This window comes from Aythya marila, assembly GCF_965140915.1.
Source record: "Aythya marila genome assembly, chromosome: 3".
Lineage (NCBI taxonomy): Eukaryota > Metazoa > Chordata > Aves > Anseriformes > Anatidae > Aythya > Aythya marila.
This window is the reverse complement of record NC_139044.1, coordinates 3,120,750-3,147,496: the sequence shown is the minus strand read 5'-3', so window position 1 is coordinate 3,147,496 and position 26,747 is coordinate 3,120,750. Positions and strand designations below refer to the sequence as shown.

The 26,747-nt window shown below is 42.3% G+C and overlaps 1 protein-coding gene across 1 annotated transcript in view; it reads left to right on the top strand.

The window, feature by feature from the left end:
- PCSK2 (proprotein convertase subtilisin/kexin type 2) overlaps positions 1 to 26,747 on the top strand; it is a 102,160-nt gene that overhangs the window by 14,882 nt on the left and 60,531 nt on the right. Inside the window, exon 2 of the mRNA XM_082756529.1 lies at positions 4,848 to 4,952. Within this exon, the coding sequence (XP_082612655.1) occupies positions 4,848 to 4,952 (105 nt within the window). The remainder of the gene's footprint in view (positions 1 to 4,847; positions 4,953 to 26,747) is intronic.

The window sequence follows — 26,747 nt, the reverse complement described above, 5'->3', positions numbered from 1 at the left end:
TACACTGAAACAGTGCACGACATGAAGCATTCCCTGATTCCTTCTGTACCTAATGGTACATCCTAGCCATTTTTTTTTCCAGATAAGACTCTCCCGTTTAAAGAGTTATTTTCTTTCTTCCATTTAGTTGAGCATTGAAATTTTAAAAGTAATTTTCTGGTCCTCATCCTTCTCAGGAAGGAGGTTAAGCGGGATTTCATCTTTACTTTAAGTAGTACTTCATCAAGGTGGTTTCAAAGCTAAAGAAAAGGAGGAAATGGGCTGATGTATGATGTATTGCTCCCCTTTCTGTGTTGAATTTGTGATTGTTTTTGCTTCTGTTTTTTTCAACTGTAATTTTATACAAATTATGGCAAGTAACGAAGTGCCCATAATTCCTGAGATTCTCGGAGTCCTTCTTTGTATTGGGCCATATTTATACATCAAGGCAATTGTAGACCCTCTCCTAACTCTTAATAATCCTCCTTACTTTAATTTTCAAGTGCTTTCCAGTAATTATTTATCTTACATAATTGCTAATTTTCCTGTGAGGGCAGGAAGCTTTGTTCCTGTCTTACAGAAAGCCTGAGCCACAAGGCTGAGTGCGTTACTCTTCCATGTTACGTGCACAGCCTGCTGCTGAAAGGGGATTTTACTCTAATACAGTCCCAGCTTTACAAGGAGCATATTACAGAGTATCTGCTGCTGCTGGTGAATCTTTGGAGCTTCTAACGCATGTGAGCCCTTCTGTTTTCATTTCACCTCATTGCATTCAGCATCCATTTTGCTCTGCAGAGCTCCTAATGAGTGCTGACCTCCCAGAGAAGCTAATAGCAGGATCATGAACCCCGCTGTGAGGTCCCTGTGTCCTGGCATTTGGCTGCTGCGGAGAAGTTACGGGGCCAGTAACAGGAGCTCATCAAAAGTGGAGCACTTCTGTGGCTGCTTGTGCTATTCATAGGTTTCACTGCAAAATCCTCATCAGAGTAGGCGACATCTTAGGCACTTTGCTGGCATCTGACTTCTCCTGCAAGCAAATTCATTAATTTTAAGCATTTACTGAAGAGATTAGTTTCTTCCTGCCCATCTCTTGGTTTCTGCTATTAAGTATTCACCATTTGTGGTGTTTGATCATGTTCTGTGTCAGGTATTGCCTCACTTAGCTCCCTTCCAGTCTACCTTCCCTTAACTCCATTGAGGGAGAGTGAAAACTGCAAATCATAAAACGTCTAAGTTTCCTAAAGGTTACTGGGACATTTGTGAGAAAAGTGGAAGAGTCTGAAATAAGTGAGTCGAGCTTATCCACAATTTTATCCATTAATCTGGTCTCTTCCACTGTGATACAAACTGTAGTTGCTTTCACATATGGCCAGAATTGAACACATTGATTTTAAAAGTTCACTATAAAATAGATTTCTTCATTCTAATTGCTCCTAGAAACTAGCCCTACATTGAAAATGGACAGCAAGTACATGTTATATATTTCCAGACATCTTCAGCAGTGCTCAGAGTTTTCCTTAAAGGAAGAACAGAAGATTGATATTTGACTGGCATTGATTTGAGTGGTTGATACTGAGATACAAAGAGGGAAAGCAGCCTGATTGCACTGAGAGAATTAGAGGGGAAATTGGACCGTAGCTTCTGCTGCACAGTAATGGTTAGCACAGCTAGATGTATTTCAAGCCTTCACTGGTCTGACTACTAAGATTTTTCCTGCTTATTTTTGAGGTGTAATGTACCCTACACAGGGGAAGAGCCATTTTCTGGAAAGTCACACCTATTGACAAACTCTGTATTATGGAAATACCCTGTTGTCTGTTTGGTGAAGACACCAGGTTTAGGCTTTTTAAACATAGAACACAAACCTGTTTTGCTTTGTTTTGTTTTTAAAAAGAGATAAAACCAGATAGACTTTGAGCCTTAATTGGTGTGGGTAGGTGGGAGGTGTTGGAGACTTCTGTGGCCACTTATGTGAGCTTTTTGTGGTCTCTTTTCTCCTTCTGACTCAGCTGTGTTGTTTTTCACATGTGTATGGAGGTGATACAAAATATTCTGGTTATTTGCCCAGAAAAGCTCTCCAGACACCCCTGCAAATCAGTTCCAAGGGACCACAATGATTTTGATGAAATATTTTTGACCTTCTATATGCATAAAAGCAGGACTTTTTATCAGAACAGAATGCTTTGATTTTTTTTAAAGTTACTTTGTATTAATATTTAATTCTAAAATTTGAATTTAAAATTTAATTTTAAAAGTAAAAATGAAATGCTTTGATTTCATTGATATTGAGTGTTTGAAATAACCTAAAAAGAAGGCTTTGCAGAAGAAAGAAAACCGCAGTCGTTTTTGGAATGTGCCCAAATGTAAAACTTTCAGAATTCGCTGTGAAACTTTCATTCCCACGCCACTCCACATAAATGCCAAAATATATTTGCAGAACTGCAGCAGCCATACAGATAAATGTAATGAAACAGGAGATAATTTCATGGCAGGAAAATTATATCTGTGAACTGTATATACGTGTATAGAGGAATAGAATTTATTTTATGACAGCAAGGTCCCGCTGCCCTTATTTACCCCAGGTTTTCACAATGAATATTCTGTCTAGACTTCAGCCTCACCTTTTCAGTAAAGAAATTTGAGCTCCTGCTAAGAGGTTTACTTTATGAAGTATAGACAATAAAAGAGAGATGGACAGGGCTGTCACGGTGGTTCTGGAATATGTCTTCTAAGTAATTACTTTACATGCAGGGTAATCTAATGTTTGAAGTTGAAATGTTCACAGCATTAACATGTAACTTCACAACAAGAGCCCTTTCCTTTTTTTTTTTTTTTTTTTTTTTTCCAACTTCTACAAGTAGAAGCTTAGCTTAAGAATGTGCAGTTACTTGCTTAGATCTAAACATTCAGCCAGATTGTCCCTGTTAAATTGGAATGAGGAAAAACTGTAGAACTTGAGATGCAAATGGGGCTTTCTAATTGACTTCTGGAAGTGGTATGGTACTCTCTTAAGGAAATGTCTGTTCGCTTTCTCAAAGTGAAGTGTCTGCTAGCCTTCTGGTTGCTCTCTGCCAATCGTGCAGAGAGAGGTGCTTTTAATAAAGGAACAGTATCGTCCTTCCCTGGCACCTGCCTTAGGTGGGCTGGAAAGCCCTCAGGAGGTGTTTGGTTGTTGTCTAAATGTCTTAAATATAAAGTTTGTCCCTTAAAGCTATGAAAGACTGCTCCCACTCTGACACTGTGCGGGTGTCTGTCTGTTTTCTTGGTGTTCTTTCTGTATTCCATTTTTAAATTGTTGTCGTGGTTCCGCTCGAGTGGGCAGCCGAGCTCCACCACAGCCGCTCTCTCACTCCCCCTCCTCAAAGAGGAATGGGGAGAAAATATGTGAAAAGGGCTCAAGGATTGAGATAAGGACGAGAAAATCACGCAATAATTATTGTAACGGGCAAAACAGACTCGGCATAAGGAGATAGTAAGATTTATTGCCTACAACTAACAAGCGAGAGAAGTGAGAAAACAAAGGAAAAAAAAAAACCAAAAGCACCTTCCCCCCCATCCACCCCTTTTCCACCTCCTCCCCCCGAGCGGCGCAGGGGAACAGGGAATGGGGGTTATGGTCAGTCTACAGCACTTCTTCTCTGCCGCTCCTTCTCGGTCACTCTTGTCCCCTGTGCTGTGGGGTCCCACCCACGGGATGCAGTCCTTGATGAACTGATCCGGCGTGGGCTTCCCACAGGCAGCAGCTCTTCCAGAACTGCTCCAGATATGGGTCCGTACCACGGGGTCCATCCCTCAGGAGAAAACTGCTCCAACCTGGCTCCCCTACGGGCAGCAGCTCCTGCCGGATCACCTGCTCCTGCGTGGGCTCCTCTCCACGGGCTACAGGTCCGGCCCGGAATCTGCTCCGGCAGGGGTCTTCCACAGGCGGCAGCCTCCGTCGGTGCAGGGCCACCTGCTCCACCGTGGTCTCCTCCACGGGCTGCAGCGTGGAACCCTGCTCCACCGTGGTACTCCATGGGCTGCAGGGGGACATCCTGCTTCACCATGGTCCTCACCACAGGCCGCAGGGGACTTCTGCTCCGGCGCCTGGAGCACCTCTCCCCCTCCTTCTACACTGACCTTGGTGCAAGGCTGTTCTCCCACTCCCTTGACTCTCCCGGCTGCTGTGGCGCAGCGTTTTTTCCCTGTCTTAAATATGCTCTCACAGAGGCGCAAAACAACATCGCTTATTGGCTCGGATCTGGAAAACAATGGGGCCCTTCCCAAACATGGGGCAGCTTCTAGATCTTTCTCACAGAAACCACCCCTATGGCTCCCTGCTACCAGAACCTTGCCACGTAAACCCACTACAATTGTCCAGAAGAAATTCCAAATACCAGAGAGAGGAAATCACTCTGCTTTCTGCCTTACTGCTTATGGCATCAGGTCAGGGCATTATAATGGCTGAGGAAAGCGCTCGTGTAACGCCTTATTGCTGAAGGATGGTTTGTGATAGTTTCAAATAATTTGAAGTTCATTTTGTTCTTTTACTCTGGCTTTCTCAGGAAGTAGGAAATTGTCCTGATGTGATTTGGGAAGCCCTTCAGAAATACTGGCACTGCTGCCCTTAAACCTCAGGTGAAAGTAGTACCAAGCGTATGCAAGTAAAGTTACACATCCTCAACCTGTAGCAAAGACCCTTACTGCTGATGGGCACCTGTTTCAAAAGTAACTTGGAAGTGACATCCTCAAGAGTGCCTTGGGCCCTTTGGTGTAACTTCACTGGTCTTGTTTTGCAGACTCCCGAGTCACTTCACAGGTAAAAATGTTCCGTGTCATCCTTGTTAGGAGCCAATAACCTCATGATGTTTTTTCTCTCTTTTCCTCAGCTCCCTTTTCTAGATACTGGTTACTTCTTTTATCACAATGGCATTGCCAAGGCCAGGAGAAGACGCAGTCTTCAACACAAGCTTCACCTGGAAAAGGACTCCAGGGTAAGTGTTTTTTTCATTATTTCACCATTATTTTCACTTTTTTTTTTCCCCCTATGTGACACAGCCTATTTTTTGAGCTCAAGATGACAATCAAATCTGTTGTTATGCCTACGTGCTTTTTTGCATGCTTTATTTAAGCTTGGTGACTGCCATATGCACATGCCTCCAAACATGCTCAGCTATTGTCTGATTGTAACACTACAACTACTCCACATTATCAGAGACGTATCCCTTCTCCAATAAGATTAAGTGATGCCATAGCCTCCAGAGCATCTCAACGCACTCTGCACCTGCACTTTGGAAAGGGGCTGTCCAGGGTATGTCCCCTTTACAGTTGCCCCCTGTATCCTGCTGGTCCATGGGCTCTCCAGCCTAGAATACTTTATGGTGTGAACTGTGACATTTCCTCTGGTCATGCAGGGATTTTTTCTTAGGGAAATGCACACCCTGGATGCTCTAAGGTTCTACGCTGTCAAACTTAAGCATTTCTTTAGAGGTTCCTGCTCTCATTCTGCAAGTTGTATGTTCCATTTGCAGAAGCATAAACCCCTCAAGCCAGGGTTGGCAGTAGCAAATTCTATTTTATTTTCATCAGAGTTATTAGACCAAAATAGTACTGGGCTGGAGTGGGGCCAGGTAGCACAAAAAGTGTATTTACTGCCCAAATAAAGTAGATAAGCTTGATATCATGACAGCAAATAGATTATTTTTTTAATCCTTCAGTAGGCTTTAAACTCTCGGCATTGTGAGCAACAAAAAGAGAGAGGGAATAATTTTATCCAGACAGAATTTTATTGCCAGACATTATATGTTATTGGAACATGTGAAAATGAAAAAAAAAAATGAGTAGGAAGAAAAGATGAAAAAAATAAGTTAAATAGGATTGTAATTGTTGTGACACCACAGGAAGCAAGTTTTGTTGAATTCCCAACTTAATTTTCCTACTTGTGCAGAAATTTCAAGTGGTTCTGGGCCCAGGTCCAGTGAGGATGCATGTGGCCAGTTGCTCCTGTGGCTGGGAGCTGTGCGAGTGAACCACAGAGCTTCCAGTGCTGCTTGTCCCCATCCCTTAATCCTGAGGTGCTGAGAGCTGAGTGCTGGCAGCTTCCTTGGGGCTGCTGCTGGTCTTTAAGTGCAGTAAGGTATTTCTTCCTCGCCCCCTTTTCTAAAGCAGGTAGCAGTTGGAGTCGGAGGGCTATGAGGAAGAGTTCAGCCTGCCTAGAACAGAAATTCTCAGGCTCCCTTCATTTTGCTTACCAAGCAGGGATCAGAAAGTAAACCTTTCAGAAACCACCTACAATTAGTAAATTCAATGCAAATGTACTGTGAGACAGGTCTTTTGCTACCCTGTGCCACTCAATCTCGTTAAAAGCCGTGTCAGAAAAAGCATACAGCTGAGGGAGGGCATTGCAGGCTACTGGCTGAGTACAGTCATTGTCCAGAGTGTGTCCATACCAGAAACCAGTATTTCTGTAAATTTCTGAAAAATTAACAAAATTTCTATGCTAGTTGTATGAACCCACCAATTCTCACTGCAGCCTCAGTATTAGATGGCTGAGCAGTCCCATCCTAATTCCAGACTGGTAATTCCATTGACTACCTTTAGACCTATGCCTGTAGTAGCAAAAAGCTATTAAGAACAGCTTAAATGAATCTATCTTCTCTTTCAGAAGTGTTGTCTTTTGCAATCATCTGATATTTGTGGTCTCTAGGCACTGAATTGGTTTCTGTCATGTGCAATGAAATCTCATTTTTGCTGTTAATCTCTGCTTCTTTTTGGTGTTGCATACCAATGCCTTGGCTCTCCTTGGCTTCAGTAATAAAGCCCTGTGGCTAACTAGGACTATCTCCTGTGTGAGGAAAAGGGTGCTCCTGGGTGTTGCAGTGAGAGATGGAAGCACTGAGTGGGCTGGAAACAACATTTCCTTTCCACAAGTGACATGATGCTTTCTCATCTAGCCCTGCTACATACTCTGTGCACTTAAATTGTCTTTGGGCTCTTACGATATCTAACAGGTTGGTCACTTTTTGTAATACAGTTTGAGAGCAATTTAAAAACTTACTTTTATTTTCCTTCTTACTTTTGTATGTGGAATTTGGAGAAATCATTAAAATTCCTGTCATTTTTGTGTATAAGTGAAAACATCAGTTGTGTTGACAGTACTTAATTTCAAACTCCAAAAATAATTTCTGAGTTTAATGGCAGCTTTCTACACCATTTATACTCAATTTTACTTAGCAACAGATGTCAGCACTGTCATGGTTAATATGTTAACACATGAAGCCAAAAATAAAATGTTCCTGTTTGTGGGCTAGTGAGGAAACAAACTGCCTGCTTGCACCACAGAGCCTTACAAACCTCTCAGGAACTGCTATGCACATGCTGCAGTTGCTTATCCCTACCCAAATTCTGTGAGAAAGAGGGCTACGGTTACTCTGTATACTTTTCACTTTTACAGGGATTACAATTCCTAGCTAATCTTAATTATTAGTTGAAAAACAGCACAGATGTTCGCTCAATTAATTAATGTTCTTTAATCAAGTAAGTCCCTTGAGGGACCATGTCAGTTTTCCAAGAGTCTGGGGAGATAGATGGCAGAGCTCTATGCAAACAGGTTACCGCATCATTTTCGTGCTCTGTATGTCTTTTGAAAAGCTTCAAAAAAAGCTTTTTTTTTTTTTTTTTTTGCATAACATTTGCAGCATGCTTTTACCAAAATAATTTGGAGATCTGCGAAACGTGGAGTGGTTGCGTGATAAGTCATTGCTCTCAAGAGAGCAGGAGCGTAGCATTATTAAGATGCCTTCCTAGAGATCCAGTAAGAACTGAATATTCATCCTGAGGAACAGCCTCAAATATGATTAATTTGACATTATTTAATACATTAGTGTTGCTGAAGCCTGAAGCAGTGCTGGCAGCAGGTGAGGGTATGCATAAAAGTATCATTTGCGTTGTGCTATTGAGCTGTTTGAGGTAGAGGTGCAGGTGCATGAAGCTCTGTGGCTTTTGCTGCCAGCAGAGTCCTTGCAGAGACCCTCCTTCACAAGATGGCAAATGCCAAAGAGCATTGAACCATCTCAAAGGGAGGCTGTTCTGTTACTGAAATTGCATTCTGTGATGTACAGAGAACCTGCCAGCAGAGGTTTGTTCAGAAACAACTCTTCTGCATCAGTTGCAAATTTCCATATTTTGCAGGTGCACTTTTATTTTCTTATTTTTCCTTACATATCTTTGGGGCTGAATAGGTTTGGGGAAAGAAAAAGATTCTCTTGAACATCTTTACATGTGAAAGCTGGAACTTTCAATAAGACGTTGCAGAAAGATACTCAGCACTCCCCATGAGAAACTGCATTTTCATCTGCCTTTATCTGTTAATTGTTTCAATTGAAATTTCTCAGACCAAAAGGTCAGCCATCAGGCTTGGTTTGCTTTGGGACCCTTCACTTCAGTAGCTGCTGTTCTTTGCCCTGGAGCTGCAAGCAAGGAGGCAGTCCTTGCTCTGGTCTGTGGGAGGAGGAAATAACAGGGTGACAGCAAGGGACATGTTCAGGAGTGACATAAAGCCAGTGATGAGCCAGAGTAGGATGGAGCATTATCCTGCCAGACATCAGCAGGAAGGTGAGGAGAGGATAAGTGGGACAGGCTGGAACAAGAGCCCAGAGTCAGAAGAAAGGATTGAGCGATTGGGCACGGAGTTGGCTCCTGAGCTGAGGAGGACTTTGGGCCCAAGGGGTAGACTGAGGGACTGAAAACAGAGCAGCCACGCTGATGTGAAAGCACGCTGCCTCCTGAGCAAGGGCACAGCAGTAGTGAGGTGACGTTTTCCACATGAAACTTCCATGGGAGTGAGGGGAAATACAGCTTCTGTAAGAGCAAACTTTTTTTATAATTACGTGGAGCACTGAGACCTTTCAGCTATGTGATTGCTCTGGAGAAATAAATCAGAAATGTGGAGATATTTCATACTGTCATATTCGACAGGTTTCCCATCTTTGAAGGTACAGCAGAGGCAGGGTGGGATTGCTCCACCATAGCTGAAAGGAAGCCATGGGATTTCCTTCATTGCATTTTCAAAACTGCTTCAGATTCTGTGTCTCTATAGGAAGACTAAACTATATTATTAATACATGTTTTGAAAAGTGGCCACATAAATAAAAGGAAAGAAAAAAATACACAGTCCTTATGTTACCTTTTAGAGCCATACTTTTGTATTTTTGCTGTTGTTGTGTATCTTCTGTTAGTAAATAGTCTTCCACTGAAGGACCAAGAGTTGAAACACCGTTTGTTCTCTCAAAGATTATTTTTGCTTTCTTTCAAGTTTTAGATAAAACCATTCTCCTCCCACACAGTCTCTCCTGTCAGACAGCTGCCAAGATTAATCCCACTCAAGAAAGCAGCTTTAATATACAGAGCAGAGCTGAGTCCCATTACTGATATCTATATGCAAGTGCATCTGTGTTGGTGCTAGGGGAATAAATATATATGTGTGGAGAGGGGGAAGGTGCAATGAAAATCTTCCACTGAGAGTGAGTGAGTTTGGCACTTAGCTGATGACTTCTCTGGAAATAAACATCCCAGGGAATGGCAATTGTTGTGTTTTCCGAAAGGGGTTAGGCTGGGAGGCTCAGCTGATGCACGTGCCTGTACAGGTGTGCAGCTTCTTCTGGATGCCCGGGGTTGCCAGTCCTCCCAAACTGCTGCTATCATGAGACAAGGGAAGCAAAGGGAGTTATAAATGCAGAAGATCCAAGCTTTTAATTAAATACCTCACAACCTTCCATATCCTTCCTCACCTTAGCTCCCTGCTCTGCCCCCATAATGTGACTGGCTTTTGGTTGGGCCATTGCCTCAGGTGCACTGATGGTGTTGCCCTGGGCTTTGCCTTCACCAGCCTCATTAGTCTTTGTCGGCTCTCTCAGTAGTCTTTTATCTTCCTCTCTCCTCTTTGGCTGTTTTTTTTTGTTGTGCTGGGACACGTGCCCCCCAGCTCCCTTGCTGCCCCACCACTTGCCTGCTGCACGAAGGCAGAAGTGCCCCGTGCTGCCAGAGCCTGCGTGTTTCATCTGCAGTCACCTCCAACAGGGGGAAGGAGAGCTGGCAGCTTGGTTAGAGCCACCGCTGCTTTGCAGGCAGCCGCCCTCAGCAACGGCACTGCAGCATAAGCCAACTTTCAGTAGCTTTTCTGGCAGCAGTAGTGGGAGGCTTGACGCCGCCTAAAGAGGGAGCCTTTTATCCCATTCCACTTGATGCCAGCGCAGATCCTGCCTTCTGCAGATGTCAAGATGCTCCTGATGAGATCAGAAGCCAGTTTTCCTCAGTTCTCCAGTGAGGACAGAGCAAAGTGACCTGGGGCTGCAAGTGACAGGAGCCATTGCCCTGCAGCTTTCCTTGCGGATTTGGTCAGATCTCTGTAACTGCTGACGGAGGTGTAACCTGTTTCTTCATCCTTCCGGTACCAATGACTGGCAATTCTGTCCCTGAAACATAGCAATAACATTTAAATTATTTTTATTAAAATGGCAGAATTTGGCTTCTTCAGTTCTGTTTCATGTCCCCCTTCTTGCCTTCCCAACTTCTTGGCCAATGACCAGTATTTTCCTTCTCTGATAAGCTCCTGAACAAGGCTTGGAAGGTATCCTGAGATGCTTCCTATCTCTGAGAAGAGAGCTAGCTCCCTCCCAAAAGCAAAGGGGCAGCAGTACCCATATCCATCCCATAGGAAAGGGGCAGCACTTGACCTGTGCACTGCTAATGACTCCTTTTGCAGGCAGAGGGGTTAATTTCCAAGCAGTTCACCACAGCAGTGACCCCAGATCTGTGGAAAGCTTTCAGTATCTGTGTGGAACAGCATTGTGAGCATAATGCCCAAGACTTACTGACACATCTCAAATCTGGAGGGAAAGCATCAGGTCCCCCAGCCAGTTCTCTGCCACACAGGGAGGTGTGGATGTGTGCGTGAGGGTAGAGAGACAGGAGAGAATAGCAGGATAAAAAACTGTTCACATTTTTAGCTCTTTTATGTAAATTTGTGCTGCAGATGATAGAGGTGACAGACTTCCCAGAGAAGGCTCTTTGGAGTTTTGCCCTAATACATGGTCTGACTAGGCTGACATGCTGGTAGGATCACGCCTAAGAAAAGTTTGGAACTGCTGTAAATTTTATGAGACTGTTGGGCAGTATTACACAAGCATTGGTGTTATCCTTTGGAAGGAAATGGAACATTAAGTAATAAAAGCTCTGTTTAAGCACCTGTAATAAATATTGAACGACCAAGGAAAACTCATTAGAGGAAATATCTTCTTTCCAATGCTGAAACAAAACCAGCCACCCTCCAAACTACACACTATTCATTAAAACTGCATTGCCAGCTTGATCACCAAACAAGAGCTGAAGACATCTTTGCCAACACAAAGCATGCTGGGCAGAAAACAGATAGCGTCTTCAATGAATGGATCACCGTTTTATCTCTTCCTGTAGTAAGTTGTCTTGCACTTTATCCAGTGCATGTGAGGAAGGGCTTCTGCGAGTCTGTTCCAGTTCAGTGGGAGGCCTGATTCTTTTAGAAATAACTTTCTCAGTTTGACAGGATCTTGAACTGTATTTGTGTTGCTTTCCCATACAGGTCGGGGTCCTTTTCTAAGATTTTGTACTTCTAATTCATAATGAAGCTAGATGACAAGCATTGTAAGAGGAGGGAAAAAATTATTGAACGAACTCTAGTCATCCATATATATTAGATAATCTGGTGAGTGGTCTGGTGTATGTCTTGTTACTGAGAGAATTTACCACTTACATGAAACATTTTGCTTTTATGCTATTTAGAAAAATTGCAGATAGTGGTCAATCACAGCCAGTAGGACAAAGCTAAGTAAGGGTAGGAAATCTGCATGTCGTATGATCTTTGTCATTCCAAGAAAAGTGAAAATTCAGTGAAGTAGTAAATTTGATTCATGACTGTTGTCAGTGCGTGACTCTTATCACTACAAGTAGTGATTGCTAAATTCTCTATGATTGTTTTTTGAAAACTGAACCTGAGGTGGTCCTATTTCTAGCTCTCCCCAGCCTCTTATAAACTCTGTACATGCCCAAAAAGAGCTGGATGAAAATGAACAGCCCACAGAAAGCCCTGTGCAGCTGCTTGGCAGAGATGATCGACAGTGGCTCCAGCTTTAAGGCACATAGCTGCTCTTTGATTGAGATATCAGGAGATGGCTCATAAGAGCCAGTTTCTGTAATAAGAGTAAAAAGAAACTTATAAAAGTACTGAGGCCTAGAGTCACTCAGACACTTAAGCTGTCACTTAGGTTGATGCAGGAGTCCCCTTCACCTCCGAGGAAATCTGTTGAGCATATGGTGAAAAATTTCCAGTTTCCAAGTTTGAATTTCTGATGTTAAGTGCAATATTGCTGGCTTGTATATAGAAGCTATATATTGTTTCCATGATGTGCAATGCAGTTCTAATGTAAACCGTCACAACACTGCTGAGTATAGAAAATAGAGTATTTCAAACAATTTGCTAGTGGAGTGAGTGCAGTTATATCCAGCCCTATGTAAAAGCTAAGCTGAATTGCCCTATTACTTTGCAACTAGAAAGGCAGTTATGGGGATGGGGGGGGGGAGAACAGCAAAAATCAATCCAGCAACATCAGCATTAAAGAAAGTTGGAAATCTTGTATAGCTATATTGTATGAAAAAGGACCATTAGCTCCACATAATAAAATAACAGACTATCAAAATGACACTGAGCTCAAACATGCATGTGGTTTTTATGGAAATACTGTATAACTAAAATTGCAGGGTAAGCTAAAACTATTGCTATTAGGAAGGGAAAAAAAAAAGTACGGCAAGATAATAGACTGGTAAGTGAAGACGATGCTTTGCAGACTCCCGTGGAATTTTCCAAAAATAAAAGTACTGCCATGGTGCAGTCCTGGTGCATGGGGGGCCGTGGAGTCCACGTGGCCAGGGCTTTGAAGTGAAGGTCCGACAGCCATCGGAACAGGCTTGGGCTGGTTCTGCCCCGGGCCTGAGAGGGTTTGGATGATCTCTTGGCATTGCTTCTAGTCCCATGTTGTATCATTTTCATAATGCTGAAAGTGATGCTCAGGATAACATGGAGTAAGGTGATAAAATGAGTTCTATCCCTCAGAAATATTTGTAGCCATGTGGGAAGTTCAGTAATTTTACAGAAATCTGTTGAGACAGCTGACCACCTTCAGCCTCTGCTCTGCTGCCTGCAAATTGCTGAGTTGGCATTAGTTGCATTGCTGATCTTTGTTCTCTTGACAGCACCCTCGTGCTCCAGTCTCCCTCCGCTTTTTCTGTCTCCTGGTTTCCTGTCTCGAGAACAGTCTGAGCATTAGTGTGGGCATTGCCTTTGTTATTTGCCTGTGCAGCTTGCAGCTTTCACTCTTTGACGGGGTCTGTTTAATGTTATAATGCAAGCAGTGGTGAGAGTATACGACGCTTGTGCTGGTGAGATGCAGGCAGCTGCTGCTCGGCCTTCTCCAGGCTGCAGTTGTGCCGGAGTGCACTGGCCCCACGCGCTGACGCTGATGCCTCTCCTTGCTCTTGGCAAGGCTCAGTTCAGGACAGCAGGCATTGCCTTGGAGGGGTTCAGCTGCAGCCTGAGAGCTCTTGTGCTTGGTGATGGCAGAAAAGGTAGGGTGCAATGCATGCTCTCCCTTCCCATTCACTGGTGCTTGAGCTGTGATACAACCCAGACTGCCATGCAAGAGCCTGTCTTCAGGGTTAACTTTGCTTTAAGTTTAGAGCACCTGTGTACTGTTCAGCTGTACTTTCTTGTTGTAAACAAGTTAATTGCATACAAGAACTTCCCCAGGAACAATACAAGGCATTTCATAGTCTGTTTTCTTCTGGAAAATCCCTAATCCAAACACAAAATTTGGGATACTGGAAAACTGAGAGTTAAATCCTTTTAAAAGACTGGAAATAAATGAGTTGACATATACATTGGGAATAATCTAGAATTAGTCAAAATGTTGTGCTATTGATAGCATATGATGCCCATGTATTTTAGACTTTGCCACAGCAGATTAAGAATGGAAGAAAATTAATTTCTAACAGTTTATTCTTTCTTGATGTCAGTAAATCAGCTGTTAAAATAGACTTTTTATGTGTACATGAGATGTACAAAACCATTCATTTGATGACATTCACTGCACTGCCTTGTACTTATTGCCAAGGATGAACAGTTAAATCAAAAGCAACATAAGAAGACTTGAACATTTTTTGCATTGGTGTAGTTTCTGGGATATCTGTGATGTTTAAAAACAAAATAAGAAGCCCTCTCTACTAAGAGATTTGAGCTAAAGGAATTGATATAATGGTATAAGTTAATGTATCGCATAATAAATGTCTTATGTAGTGCATCCGCTCATGCCATTTCACATGCTTTTTACTGTTGTTTAAAATTTAATGAGTGTTTCCTTTGTGAATGGCATTTCAGCCTATTGGTTTTTTGCAATCTGTTCCAAACACTGTTGCTACAAGCATTCTATGTTTCCAGTTCTACAAAGCATGTGTGCTGCATCCCACATATAAGATTTTTTTTTTTTTTTTTTTTTTGCCACAAACTCAACAGCCCAGAAGCCACCAAGGATTTACAAATATATCTGTGAAAGCATTGCTTGTATGCATGATGCATTCCATGAATACAAAAAAGAGTTTAAAAAGGTCAGAGAAAGTTGATTGCAGTATTTGGAGATAGACTGGAAATGAATTAAAGGTTTCAATTTAAATTGTTTCTGAATAGTTTTCTGCAGTAATTATTTGAAGCTGCATTGGAACATGGCTTCTCAGTAAAATGGATGCCTTGAATGTCTGAGAATAGCCAACAGTAATTAAAATGCTAATATGTATGTCATGGGTTGATGAAGTTGCATAATGCTTCTTGGCCTTGTAAACTTCCATGCTGAGGAGTAGGACAGGACTGGGTAGAATAAAACATTGTGGAAAGACTAATAAATACCATAACATCACCACGTGATTTATTTATTTTTCCTCCTTAGGTCTATAATATCAGCTCCACACTGTCATAAATGGGCTCTGGTCAATATTACAACTTTGTCTGCTTACATGAAATGGCATCTGGATGGCCTCATTTAAGTAAAGATACTGCTTTATGTTCTGTATTGATACAGGGCTACTGCTGAGAAGAAATACACTCTTACTATGCATACAGAGTTAATATTTCATAAATGTAAATAGTCTGTCTCCACTCCTTTTACCTTCATTGATTGCAAACATTATTCTTTCATACATAGGAATACACAGTCGTGGGTCTGTGAGCTTTGCAAACTTGAAGTCTTCACAGAAGAACCAGGATTGCCAGATCTAATTGTTTCTTCTATGCTACTGGTCTTACGCTAAGCTGATTACTGCTTGGCTCCATCTTATGTAACACTGCAGTGCTATGCTGAACATTAATAGCTGGTTCTCTTCTTCCTCGCCACCTCCACACACTCTTTCCTCTTTCTTTTCTTTGGAGGAAGTCCAAGTGCTATGGTTGCATCCTCATCGAAAAGCAGAAAAATAAAACAAGCCTCAGTGGTGAGAAGATGCCCTGTGTTTTGTCTTGAAGGCTGAGTGATTGATTACATTTGCTCCTATCTAACTTGGCTTTGTCATCTAGCAGATATGATAAACTCAGTCCTGAGCCTATCTTCTGTGCTACTCCACTGATTTCCCTGGCGCTCAGCCAGCTTTCCCCTGCAGAGCTGCTGGATCGCTGGATTGCTTTTGTCCTACACGTGGTTCGGCCAAAGTCAGCGTCATGGTGCCTGGAGGCATTCGCTGCCTGGTGAACCAAGGAGCTCTTGGCTCCGGCTGGTAGCTGCTATCCCAGCCCTTCTGCTTGGTGTAGCTGCATGCTAGGCAGTGTCTGCAGAGTGTCTCGCAAACATGAGGTACCTTTTATAAACCCTTTAAGTACCATTATTATTGCTCTTTTCTCCAACTCACAACAGGCTGAAGTTTTCTTGTAATAGCCTGCCTCTCACATTGCATGGGTCTGATGCTGGGGGGCAACAAGCAATCTCTGAGGGTTTGGACAAAAAATGTGATTTTCTAAGTCCAGGAGACACTACTGTAATTGAACAGTGCTTTCTTTATTCTCTTTTATGAACTGTGGTGCTACCATGGGAAAATGTTCATTGGAATCCATTTTATTTCTTTTGGAACATGAGCTCTTCCTGGAATAATTCCCTTGATTGCTATAGGAAGAGGATTTCTGTCTGGACTACTTATTTTCTGAAAAGAAGAAGGGAGACCTGCATGTTAAATATTTTTCCCCTTGTTTCTTGACCTAACAATATTCATATAAAAGATTCATTCTCAGGGATCTTTTTCCCAGTTGTGCAAGGCATGTTACAAGAAAATCTTAAGAAAAAATTTCCATAGGGTAATCAAATCAAAATTACTATTATTTTTGTACAGGAGAAAAAAAAAAAAAGTTGAAAAAAGTTGAAAAGTTGAAAATTTCAATTGCTTTATTTCTGATTGTGCAACAGTAAAGCAACAGGAACATAGTCCAAATGTTCATAGTCAAAATAATGAATCAGTCAAAAACACTTCATTGCACCAAGTTATTTCATTTAGTTAAAAGTTTGTTTCAACATTTCCAGTTGGAACTTTTTATTATTTTCTTCAGTTTCAGTATTCCCTTCAAAATGAAAATCCTATTTCCAGATATCCCTAGGTCTGACTCCATTTTCCATAATGATGTGAAAACTGCATTTCATGCAAGGACAAGTAGGTAGTCCGGGACAGCCTCTGAAATAAGCACCTGATTATTGTCCAGAACTGCAGCCATCTTCTGCTCCCAGAAACAGGGAATTATTTGCCGTCGAAGGGAGAAACTTCTGCAGCAACTTGCCATAGCAAAAATAAAAATAAAATTAGGTTTTGTTTAATTGCAGTGGTGGTATATGCAGGTTTTGAAGCAATTTGGAATTTAATTATGAAATGTTTCAACTTTTGCATGCTTGGAAAAAAAAATCTGAGCATATGAAAGAAATGCAAATTTCAGATTGGGATTAGAAGGTGTGAACATTGCTTTTAGGGGCATGAGTCACAGTGAAGTCTACTTGTGTTGTGCCGTTCGCTGTGGAACATTGAATGTTTTTGCACAGAGAAAGGATGTGTTTCAGTATAGACAGCTGTCTACCTGAGAACGTTGTTTGTCAGGAAAATCTACCTATTGCGTTTTTCTTATTAGCACTGTTCTTAAGAACTGTGTGCAAGGTGAACTACCTGCCTGACTTGAAACAATGAATAATTCAGTCTAAACCAGAAAGTCAAATAAATCTTTCCAATAAATCTTTCCAAATACTTTACATCTGCCTGCAAAATAGATGACTGGGAAGAGGGCTGGCTTGGTGATTTTGTACTTGCAGATCTCCCACTGAAATGATCAGCCTGTCCATCTGAAATAATTTGTGGTATTTTACAGAATGTAATGAACTAATCATTAACTACAGGATTCAAAACATTCTTCAAACATGGATTATGTCCTTTTTACAAATGCTGCCAATAAACAGAGAGCATTTTAAAGTTTCTAAAACAGCATATAGCAAAGCAGAGCAGAAGCACAAGTAGATTCCAGATGCAGTCTGCTGTTCCAAAGGAAGGAAAAAGAAAAAAAAAAAGAGGTTGGATTATAGCCATTTGTGGTGTTCAGTGGTCTTTACAGCACCTGGGCAATAAGAAAACTGAGATGAGAACAGCAGGGAAAAAATAAAAAACAAGAGATTAGTGCAGATCCTCTGAAGCCCGAAAGACTTAGACAAAGGACAGTAACCTTAAACTGTAATTACTGTTGTCATTTAGCGTTTCCACATGCACGATCTAGAGGCTCAAGGGAAATTACTGTGCTAGAGGCTATCTAAGCGTAAAATAATAACAGAGTTGCATGGAGGCATTTGTCCCTGGGTATGATGCAGCACTAGTGGTCCTGCCTCCGCTCCTGTCCCTGCTTCCCCAGGGCTCGTTCCAGCTTTTCTCAGGACTGCCCCTCTCCATCCTGGGTAGCAGCAGCAGATGGAGAAAGCATGTTCACCTCCAGCCTAGTAGGGATTTGAGTAAGAGGTCTTTGTGCTCAAGAGACCGTAACCTAAATAACATTTTCATTCTTTGCTGCTCAATAAGTAACTCCTTTTTTACATAATCGAAGCTCAAGTTATTTGGCTGAACACACTGCAGTGTATCCATATAACATATATAGCTGCAGCATTTTCCAGAAGGGAAAATCTAGCCCTCGACCCCTTGCATTCTCCAGTGGAAGCAGAAAGCCAGGGAGCTGGGTGTCTTTGTGCTGCTTCAGGCTCCCCAAAAATATGTTGATCAGCAGGGTAAAGGGTTGTTTGTCAGAGAGATGTATCAGTGACTTCTCAGCACTAGGGCTGTGTAGGTGTTGCATAGGTTTTATTAGAGTGTTTGCTCGTGGAATTTGGAGCTCTCTTGGGGCTCTGCAAGTAGGAAGCTGGCATTTAGCTCCTTCCCTTCTCCTGCCCCAGCTGCCAGCAGCAGCAGTGTAACACCAGGACAAGGCATCTTTTTAGCACTGCCTCCAAGCTGAGGTTCTGTCTCCACTCGGCACATTACCGTCAGATGTAGATGTGCAATGAAATGAAAAATAGTTTTCATCTCCTTTAGGAGGTAATTCGAAACCTCCTTTACTGTGTTTTCTCTGATTAAAATAGTGGCCGTTTACCTACTCTGAGTAGTGATTTGGATGAGACATGAAAAATGATTTCCTTCAGTTTTGTTTTTTGTTTTTTTTTTTTTTTGCTGTTGTTTGTTTATTTGTGTTTATTTATTTATTTATTTTTTTAATCAAGTTCTGAGTTAAACTGAGAAGAGACTTAAGAGGGGGACAAATAGCAGACATCTTATCTCAGTTGTGCCAAGGGCGTTTTTTTCTTTTCAGGCATACTTTCCATAAGAACCTCAGATACTTATTTTACTGGACAAGACAATAGTTTTCCAGGACTCTGTTTACATAACAGATGTTAGGGAAAAACAAACAAAATAACCATCTGCTTCCTTTACCCCTGATCAAATCATGACCTCCATTGCATGCTTGTGTAGGGTATGAGGGGCTCGTGCTCTCTGCCTGTCTAAAAGTTGCCTTCGTGGTGAGTTGTGATACAGAGAAGAGAAACTCCCCATGGAGAGTTTTCAGTACCTATAGGCAAGTGTGGAGGAAGAAGGTACCTGGCTTAAATGGGAGGGAGAAGAAACACATGAAGCAACAACACATGGTTCAAGTGGGGATCGCACTGTGATTTTCACAGCATTTCTGTGGAACTGGGGACAGCCACTTGTGGTGAGCCCTCACAAGCCCCGGGAAGGACTTGTTGAGGAGGACCAATCTGCAAATACACACTGACTATCAGGGCTCTGTGTGCTGCTTCTCTCAGCACCCCTGCTCCCTCTTTCCCCCTCAGTATTTCAGCATCTTTTCCTCACCGGTGGGTTGTGTTCTGATTTGGTTACTTCTTCAGGAACAGACATCAGCCCTTGAAGCGAAGAATAATATCTTGTCCTTGTGAGTTCAGCCCAGCATGACTGAGCTTGAGTTCAACTGGAGGGAGGCTTTTAACAGTTTTTCTCCTCGCAGGGATGGCGTTAAACACAAGATACAGACATTGCTTCAATTTGCAGCAGTGAAAATCTGAAGTAATTTCACTGAAATAAATGGAGTGAGTCTGTATTTACTGTTGGGCAAGAAGAGTTGGAACCTGGGTCTTTGCACTTCTGGAGGATTGAATCTCAGCCAAGAAGCTAATAAACGTGCGCTGTTGTTCCACCATGGTGGTTTCACCTGATGTTTTTCTCAGCGGTGTTTCTGAGTTTAGATATTCCTGCCTCCTCTGTCCTCACTATTTGTTCCTCTGACCATTGCCGCTTTTATTCTCAGACAAATAGCTGTTGTTGGGAAAGGAGTCTGACTGCATTTTAAAAAATACCATGCAAAGAAAGTGATTGCTTCTGAGCTAGGGCATTTCTCTGATCTAAGCTGCATTTCAGTCTGGGGTGGTATGGGGTGAGGTGAAATGAGGGAGTAACTTCAGTTGGGCTGACCCTTGATGAAATGGAAGTGGTTGTAATTTTCAGCCCTTTTCAGGGACCTTGTTTTCTATTTTTTCATTGTTCCCTGTTTTGCAAACTGCTGTTGTTCCCTGCAGACTCATAAAATGACATTTTGAGCCAAGATTTTGGCAGTTCCATTCTTTACGTAATCCTGCTGTGTCTTTGGCAGCACTTCACTGTTCATCGTTTCCCTTTTGTTATGGTCATTCAGCACCTCTCTCCTAAAGGACAGGTCCCAGAAGAAGAGACATTCTCTTTGATGTCACTGTGTCATCTACAGCTTGCTAAGTCTGTGATTGTGTCGTTCAGCACTGGGTGTTTCAGACTTTAGACTGTGACCATCCAAGACACCTGAAATTTAACAGCCCCTCTAGGTATCTGTTTAAACCATCCTAAAGACGGTCCTTCTGCTGTAGGAGTTTATTTCCCCAAATCTCCCTTCTATTACTCTGTGAAGCACTGATAGTCTCAAGCCACTTCTTCAGTGCTCGCCATAGCCGAGATTAATGCTGGCTGCTTGGAACTAGCAAGAGCCCATAAACAGGCATGCAGCAGGCACTGTTAGCATTAACCAGAGAGTCATCACTTTTCCTACCAAAGGAATGTAATTTCATCAAGGAAGCTTTTCCATTTATTCCATGGAAACCATAATGGGAACTGGGTCTCAAAGTTTGGACACAAAGAGCAATTTCCGTAGAATTTGCATGCATCATTTTTTGATTGCCTGCTGTGTGAGGCCCGAGCAAATGATTTTCTTCTGTGATTTGCTAAAAATTTGTCTCAACGGAAATAAACTAGGAAGAGTAAGTAGTAGATAATGAGGATAGCAGTTTACAGGAGCGTATGGAAATCTTCAGTGATAAGCAAAAGCATATTTAAGGTTTAGACTCTCTCACTCCCTTGAGGTACAGCCTCCTGTCAATGAGTGTGGATAGAGGTTCCTATAAATATTGATGCGAATTATGTACATGCTCTGGGAGGAAAATATACTCCAAAGTCTAATTATTTTATGCTAATAACCTCACTGTAAAGATACTCCCTCATTCCTGGCCAAAAAAAAAAGCAGCAGCAGTTCAAAGAATTTGTAGCAGGATGATGATTTTAGCACTTCATTTAAACCAGCCTGTGCTATGAACCAGTGGGGACAGGGGAAGGTTCTGGCACCAAAATCCACGGCCGTGCACATGCAACTCCAATGAATAATGAGTTTTGTGCTCTTCTGGGGCTACTTTTCTGTGCTGTAGGTGATGGCTGAATGGAGGGATCTGTGACAAATCGGAACCAGGCAGACGGTGCAATCTAGGCAGAACTCCTTTGTTTCTAAGATTTTTGAAAATATTTTTAATTGGGCAGATGTGCTTTAGAAAGCAGCCTGACCAGCAGCCAGGGGACAGGCAGTTATGTAAAAAGCCTCTCTGCTAAGGGCTTGCTGAGATAACACAATGTGAATATGCAGCCTACACTTCCCCTGCCCTGTCTCTGTGGCAACTGAAGGAGGATCTGTGGCAACCAGGTCCTGGGACGAGGTGGGAGAAGCCCTCGGTCTGGCGAGCTGCCTGCCTTGGTCCTGCTCCGTGGTGCCAGGCACCGGACAGCTCTGCAGCTGTGCTCTCTGCGAGTTCCCTGGTGGAAATGGAAGGAAGGCATCTGAAGGTTACACGGAAGGATTCTGACATGCAGGGTGTCATGACAACCATCAGGGTTACTCCTTTGAAAGTATCAAATTAAAAACTGTTTGGGGTAAAAGCTAGATGCATAGGACATGGACTGTTTCTTCTCCTTTTGCAAACCATTTTTTTTTTTTTTTTTTTTTTTTTGCAAACCAGTCCCTTATTTCCCAGCTTTTCCTGCCTTTCCTCTTGATACAGAAATTGGTCTGTGGAAGCCCTTCTGTTTTGGTGCATCCTTTGTGGCAGATGGCCTTTCACTGGCAGCAATACGCTGCTAACCCGATGCTGTGCAGCAGCAGTACATAAACCTCTGCTGATTTTATTAGCGTGCTTTGTGATGGGAATCCATAAGCCTCTGAATCTAGGAGCTGAAAAAGTGCAATTGCAAGCTTTACAGCATACAGCCCAATCGATACAAATTCCAGTTACTTCCTAGTGGGTTGGGAAAGGCATTCATGGGAGCAAGCTCCCTTGTCTTGTCTGCCCGGTGTATTTATGGTAATAGGATAAAGAGGTAGCTGTGCTACACAAAACCACGCTGCTGCTGGGTGCAAGAGCAGATACATGCATGTGAGCAGCCGCGTAATTGTGGCTTCCCTCTGTCATGAGATTGGCTTCTGTTTTGTCTCTGGTTTCTAGTTATGAAATTTCCTGAGAGAAGACATTGTGCAGCCAGTCTAATTCCCACCAGGCAGCACTTCAGGAAGGTTGGTGTTGTGTGATGGCGTATTTCATCTCCGTTGAGGTAGCAAGGCAGCTCGGAAGGCGTAACAAATGGACAAGAAAGGCTCACTAATATATCGCTAGCGCTCGTGTGAACCTTGAAGTTTAAGTATTACAGGTTTGAAATATTAGAATAAGCTTTGACTTTTTGACAGTTGTCGCTGTATCACTCCAGGCAGGCAGGCAGCTTTGTAAAATTAGGCTTACTTTTTATTAAAGCTAAGTGGGCCTTCTGCAGCTGTCAGCACCACCTGGCTGGGGAGGAGCTGACAGCACTGGGAAGGGAGCAGTACCAGCATCCTGCTGGTATGGTGCAGTGGGGACCTGAGAGCAGAGGCTGCAGGAGCTGCTGAAATAGCATGGCCATTTGTGATAGCCTCCTCTGCCTACACAGAGCTGCTGCCTTCTGCTGATGCTAAACCAGATGCCTCTTAGAGTGGTATTCTCCCCAGATTCAAAGTGCAACATTTGCTCACAGAACAGAAAGGGATGGGGAAAGGAGAATTGTTTTCAACAGTGACAACGCAGAGAAGGGTATAAAAGCGTGGGATTGTATTCTGCAGGGCACTCTGTGGATTGCAGCCAGGAAAATGAAATCAAAAGGCATTTGTGCCCTTTCTGAACTCAGGATTGGGAACACCTGTGTTCTGTAGGATGGAGCCAACTTTTCTTCATGCTCACCTCATGAATCCAGGTTTTGAGGAGCCACAGCTAGTTTTAACCAACTTTTAATTCGACCTTTCTGAAATGAATTTCAGTCAAGTTGATTGGAGCTTGGTTCACAAGTGTATGTAGGACAATGGCACTGACATAAGCTTGCCTTCCCTACCTGCCAATGCCATGACACAGTTTTTATTCCGGGAAGCTGTTCTTTACCTGAGATTCTGGCAATGCTTTCGTATGATGACTTTTCATTGCCACTGGATCCAGCAGGACTCGTTTGCTTGGAAGGGCCAGAAGGATGAGAGAGGAACCCCAAACAGTTCCCAGTACTGTAACCACCACTGAATACTGACATTGAGCCTGGGGGACAGCTATACCAAAAGCAAAATAGATCCTCACATGAAGGACAGGGCAACATGTAATTCTTCAACAAGTGTGACAATGTGGCATATTTACTGCTGACGTGGGAAGGGGATAATCCATGCCAGTAATTCTGTGACAGAAACGTGTATTGTGTTTTTCCAAGCAGATGTTTCAAGGCGAGTGATGAGCTGTTAGATGAAATTTGAGTGGGAAGGAGGCTGTGGAGAATGAAGTGGAAAAGTTGAGTTATGACACAGGTCAGAAGCTAGCTATTAAGTGCAAATCTAGGTATTGGGTTGGAGATAATGGGGGCTGTTTCCAGTACATGCTGTAGACTTGTTTTAAGGTCACATTCCCTGCTGACTTGGTTTCCCTAAGGAGCGATGTGTACCTACACAGGCATATTGCAAGGCTCTTTCAGGCTGTCCATATGGAGCACACTTAAACTTCGCATCTGTAAAGCAAATTGGCATCTTTAGAAAGAAAATGCATGACATTAGAGGTAAAGCTGCAACAGATGATGCTTTAAGACTGGAAATTAGTTTGGGCATTACCACAAATACACATCTGCAAGAAGTCTCTTCTGCCTCAGGGTGGGTCAAGGATACACTTGAATGAAGAGAATACTTTTACCTGTTGAGTCTTCCCATACAGACTAAACTGAACAGATTTTCTCCAAGTGGTATTTTCCTGCAATCCCCACTTAACTGGAGACTTGTTTTGTGAAATAAATTATCTTAAAATCAACAGAATTAGGAGCATCTTTAGCCTATGAGCACTCCAGTTCCCTTGGGATGTATCGGATAGCATATTCATTGCTTGTGTGGGAGCAGCAACCACACTAACAGCATCTGTAAATGGAGGTGATATAAAGGTAGGCTGCGTAGTACCTCTCTCCTTGTAGGACCAGTGTGCTGCTGTGGAGCAGGAAGAAAGTCCTTTGCTGGAGAAGTGCCCAGGATTTTAAAAAACAGCACGAAGTTATAAATGACGACAAAGAGGGAATTATTAAATTAGAAGATTCAGCATCATGTGAGCATCACTCTTCTTTGTACTACATAAATATATCCAAAAGCCATTCTCAATGCCAAATGATCTGCAATCTTGAAGATGAACTGGGCCTTTTAAACTAAAACCTTTTTATACCGTAGAGAGAGTGCAAATATAACTTAGACCTACTTTGAGGCTGCTGTATCAGCTGAAAGACTGATGGTGGCCTTAGTTATAAAAGAAAATAACTCCATGAAAAGATTTTTACTGTTGAGGAGAAAGAACACGGTGGGTGTTTTCAAGCATGATGTTTTAAAAAACGTTTATTTGCAGTAACTGGCTAAGGGATGCAAGAGAAGGGAGAGCTTTTATTTGCAGCAACTGATTTTGCAGCTAAGAAGGGATGGTGTGCAGTAAATAGAGTGCCCTACATGCATGGGGCCCCCCCTTTTTTTTTTCTGTCAGCAGGCATGTTGTTGTTTCCACCTGCACAGAGATGTGGTTGTTCTGATTGATTTGCGTAGCCTGCTGTAACTGCTGAGCCAGCAAAGTTGCCCGCATGCTGCTGATAAAATGTCCCTGTGGTTTACAGTGTGACCCACTGCTGAGACTGATGCAAGCAGTTGCATCCCATCTCTGGGGAATTTCATTCTCACGACGATCTTTGGTTTTATAACGGAGGTAGCTGTCTTGCAAAGAGACATTGCTTGAAATAGAAATTATTCTGACTCTTCTGTCATTGTATACCATACAGTGTAATGTCAGCTTCTCCAGGTAGGATAACAAACAGTTTTTTATTCCTTTAGAAACACCTTAAGATTTCAGATATGCTCCTGCCCTCATTTTGGCTTTTTGAAGCACTGAAAAAAATGGAAGTAAGAACAGTGTTCCTAGAATAGCCAGCACTTGTGATAGTACCATTCCTGATATGACCCTCATGCCAAATTGAAGAGACAGCAGCCATGTGAATCAGAGTTTGCTTGCTCTTGAGGCTTTGCACTGGATATCGAGGTAGCCAGGGATTTTTCTCTGTTTCACTCTTTCCCCTCAATAAATTCTATTTTGAGAACAAGAAGGAAAAAAAAAAAAAAAAAGAACAAAACAAAACAAACAAATAAAAAAACTTTTGTCAAAGAGGGCATGACCCTATGAAAATTTCAGTTTTACCAAATTGGCATTTTCCTTTGCAGACCATCTATACTCAGCATTCATTTTACATTGCAGTCTAAACAATTCACTTGCATTTCAAAGTAGAAGCTGGAGGAGCACTATTGATTGCTTAGCTGAGCAGGTTGAATATGATCTTCAGCCTCCTCTTACACATTGATCCCTTGTCTCTTTACTCACTGCTTCCTGAATGTCACTGAACTGTGAGAGGCCTGCTAAATGGACAAAAATATTGATTTCTTTTTCCCTTCTTTTATTTTTGAAAGCTCCTTATTTACCAGGCACTGAGCTAACATCAGGAAAATGAAAGGTCACAAAGAAAGGCAGAAGCAAGTTGATTCTGGAATTTATGAATTTATTTTTTTATTTTAATATGAACTTGGTTGATACGTGAGTTCTTCAAATTGTGTTTCCATCAAGAAAGGTTAATTGCCTGAGTGGACCCCTTGAGTTGAGGCTGTTTACTTGAATGTCTTAGTGTTGTCTGATTGATGCTGAACTTCTGTGGTAGTTTCCTGAATGGCTGTTCCTCTGTTGTTATAGTTTTCAGCAATATTTGCAGAGAAGTTAGTGATCAGCCCCAGCTATGCCACATTTTGCTGTGTGAGGCAGTGAGAAAGGGTCATTCTCTGGAGAGTCTAACAGGGGTGGTGTTTAACCCTTGTTCTGTGCTACTGGGAGCATGACGTTTTTGCAGTGACGTGTCCAGAGTGGAGAAGAAAGTTCAATAAGCACAAGCTGGAGCCAGGAAAAACTTAGAAGACATCCCAAGAGTGATGACTGGAGACAACCTCAGTGTCCAGAAGTTTTGGTATCTGCTGATGGTCTACATAAACTCAGAAGCATTTGAGCAGTCAAATGGGGCTGGTTAGAGAAAGTGGAAAACTCTTGGACTGTTGCAGAACATCTAAGATTAATAAACCAAAAAAGCAGCAGGTTCTTGGTATGTGATGACACAGTTTTAGCTAGTAACAAAATAAAAAATGAGCAGCAAGGTGGAAGAAGAATGGCTAAGAACAATGAAAGATTGACACATTTTATAGTAAACATGATTTATTCTAGAAATCAAAGCAATTCTCATGCTGTCTATGCTAGTCATTATGA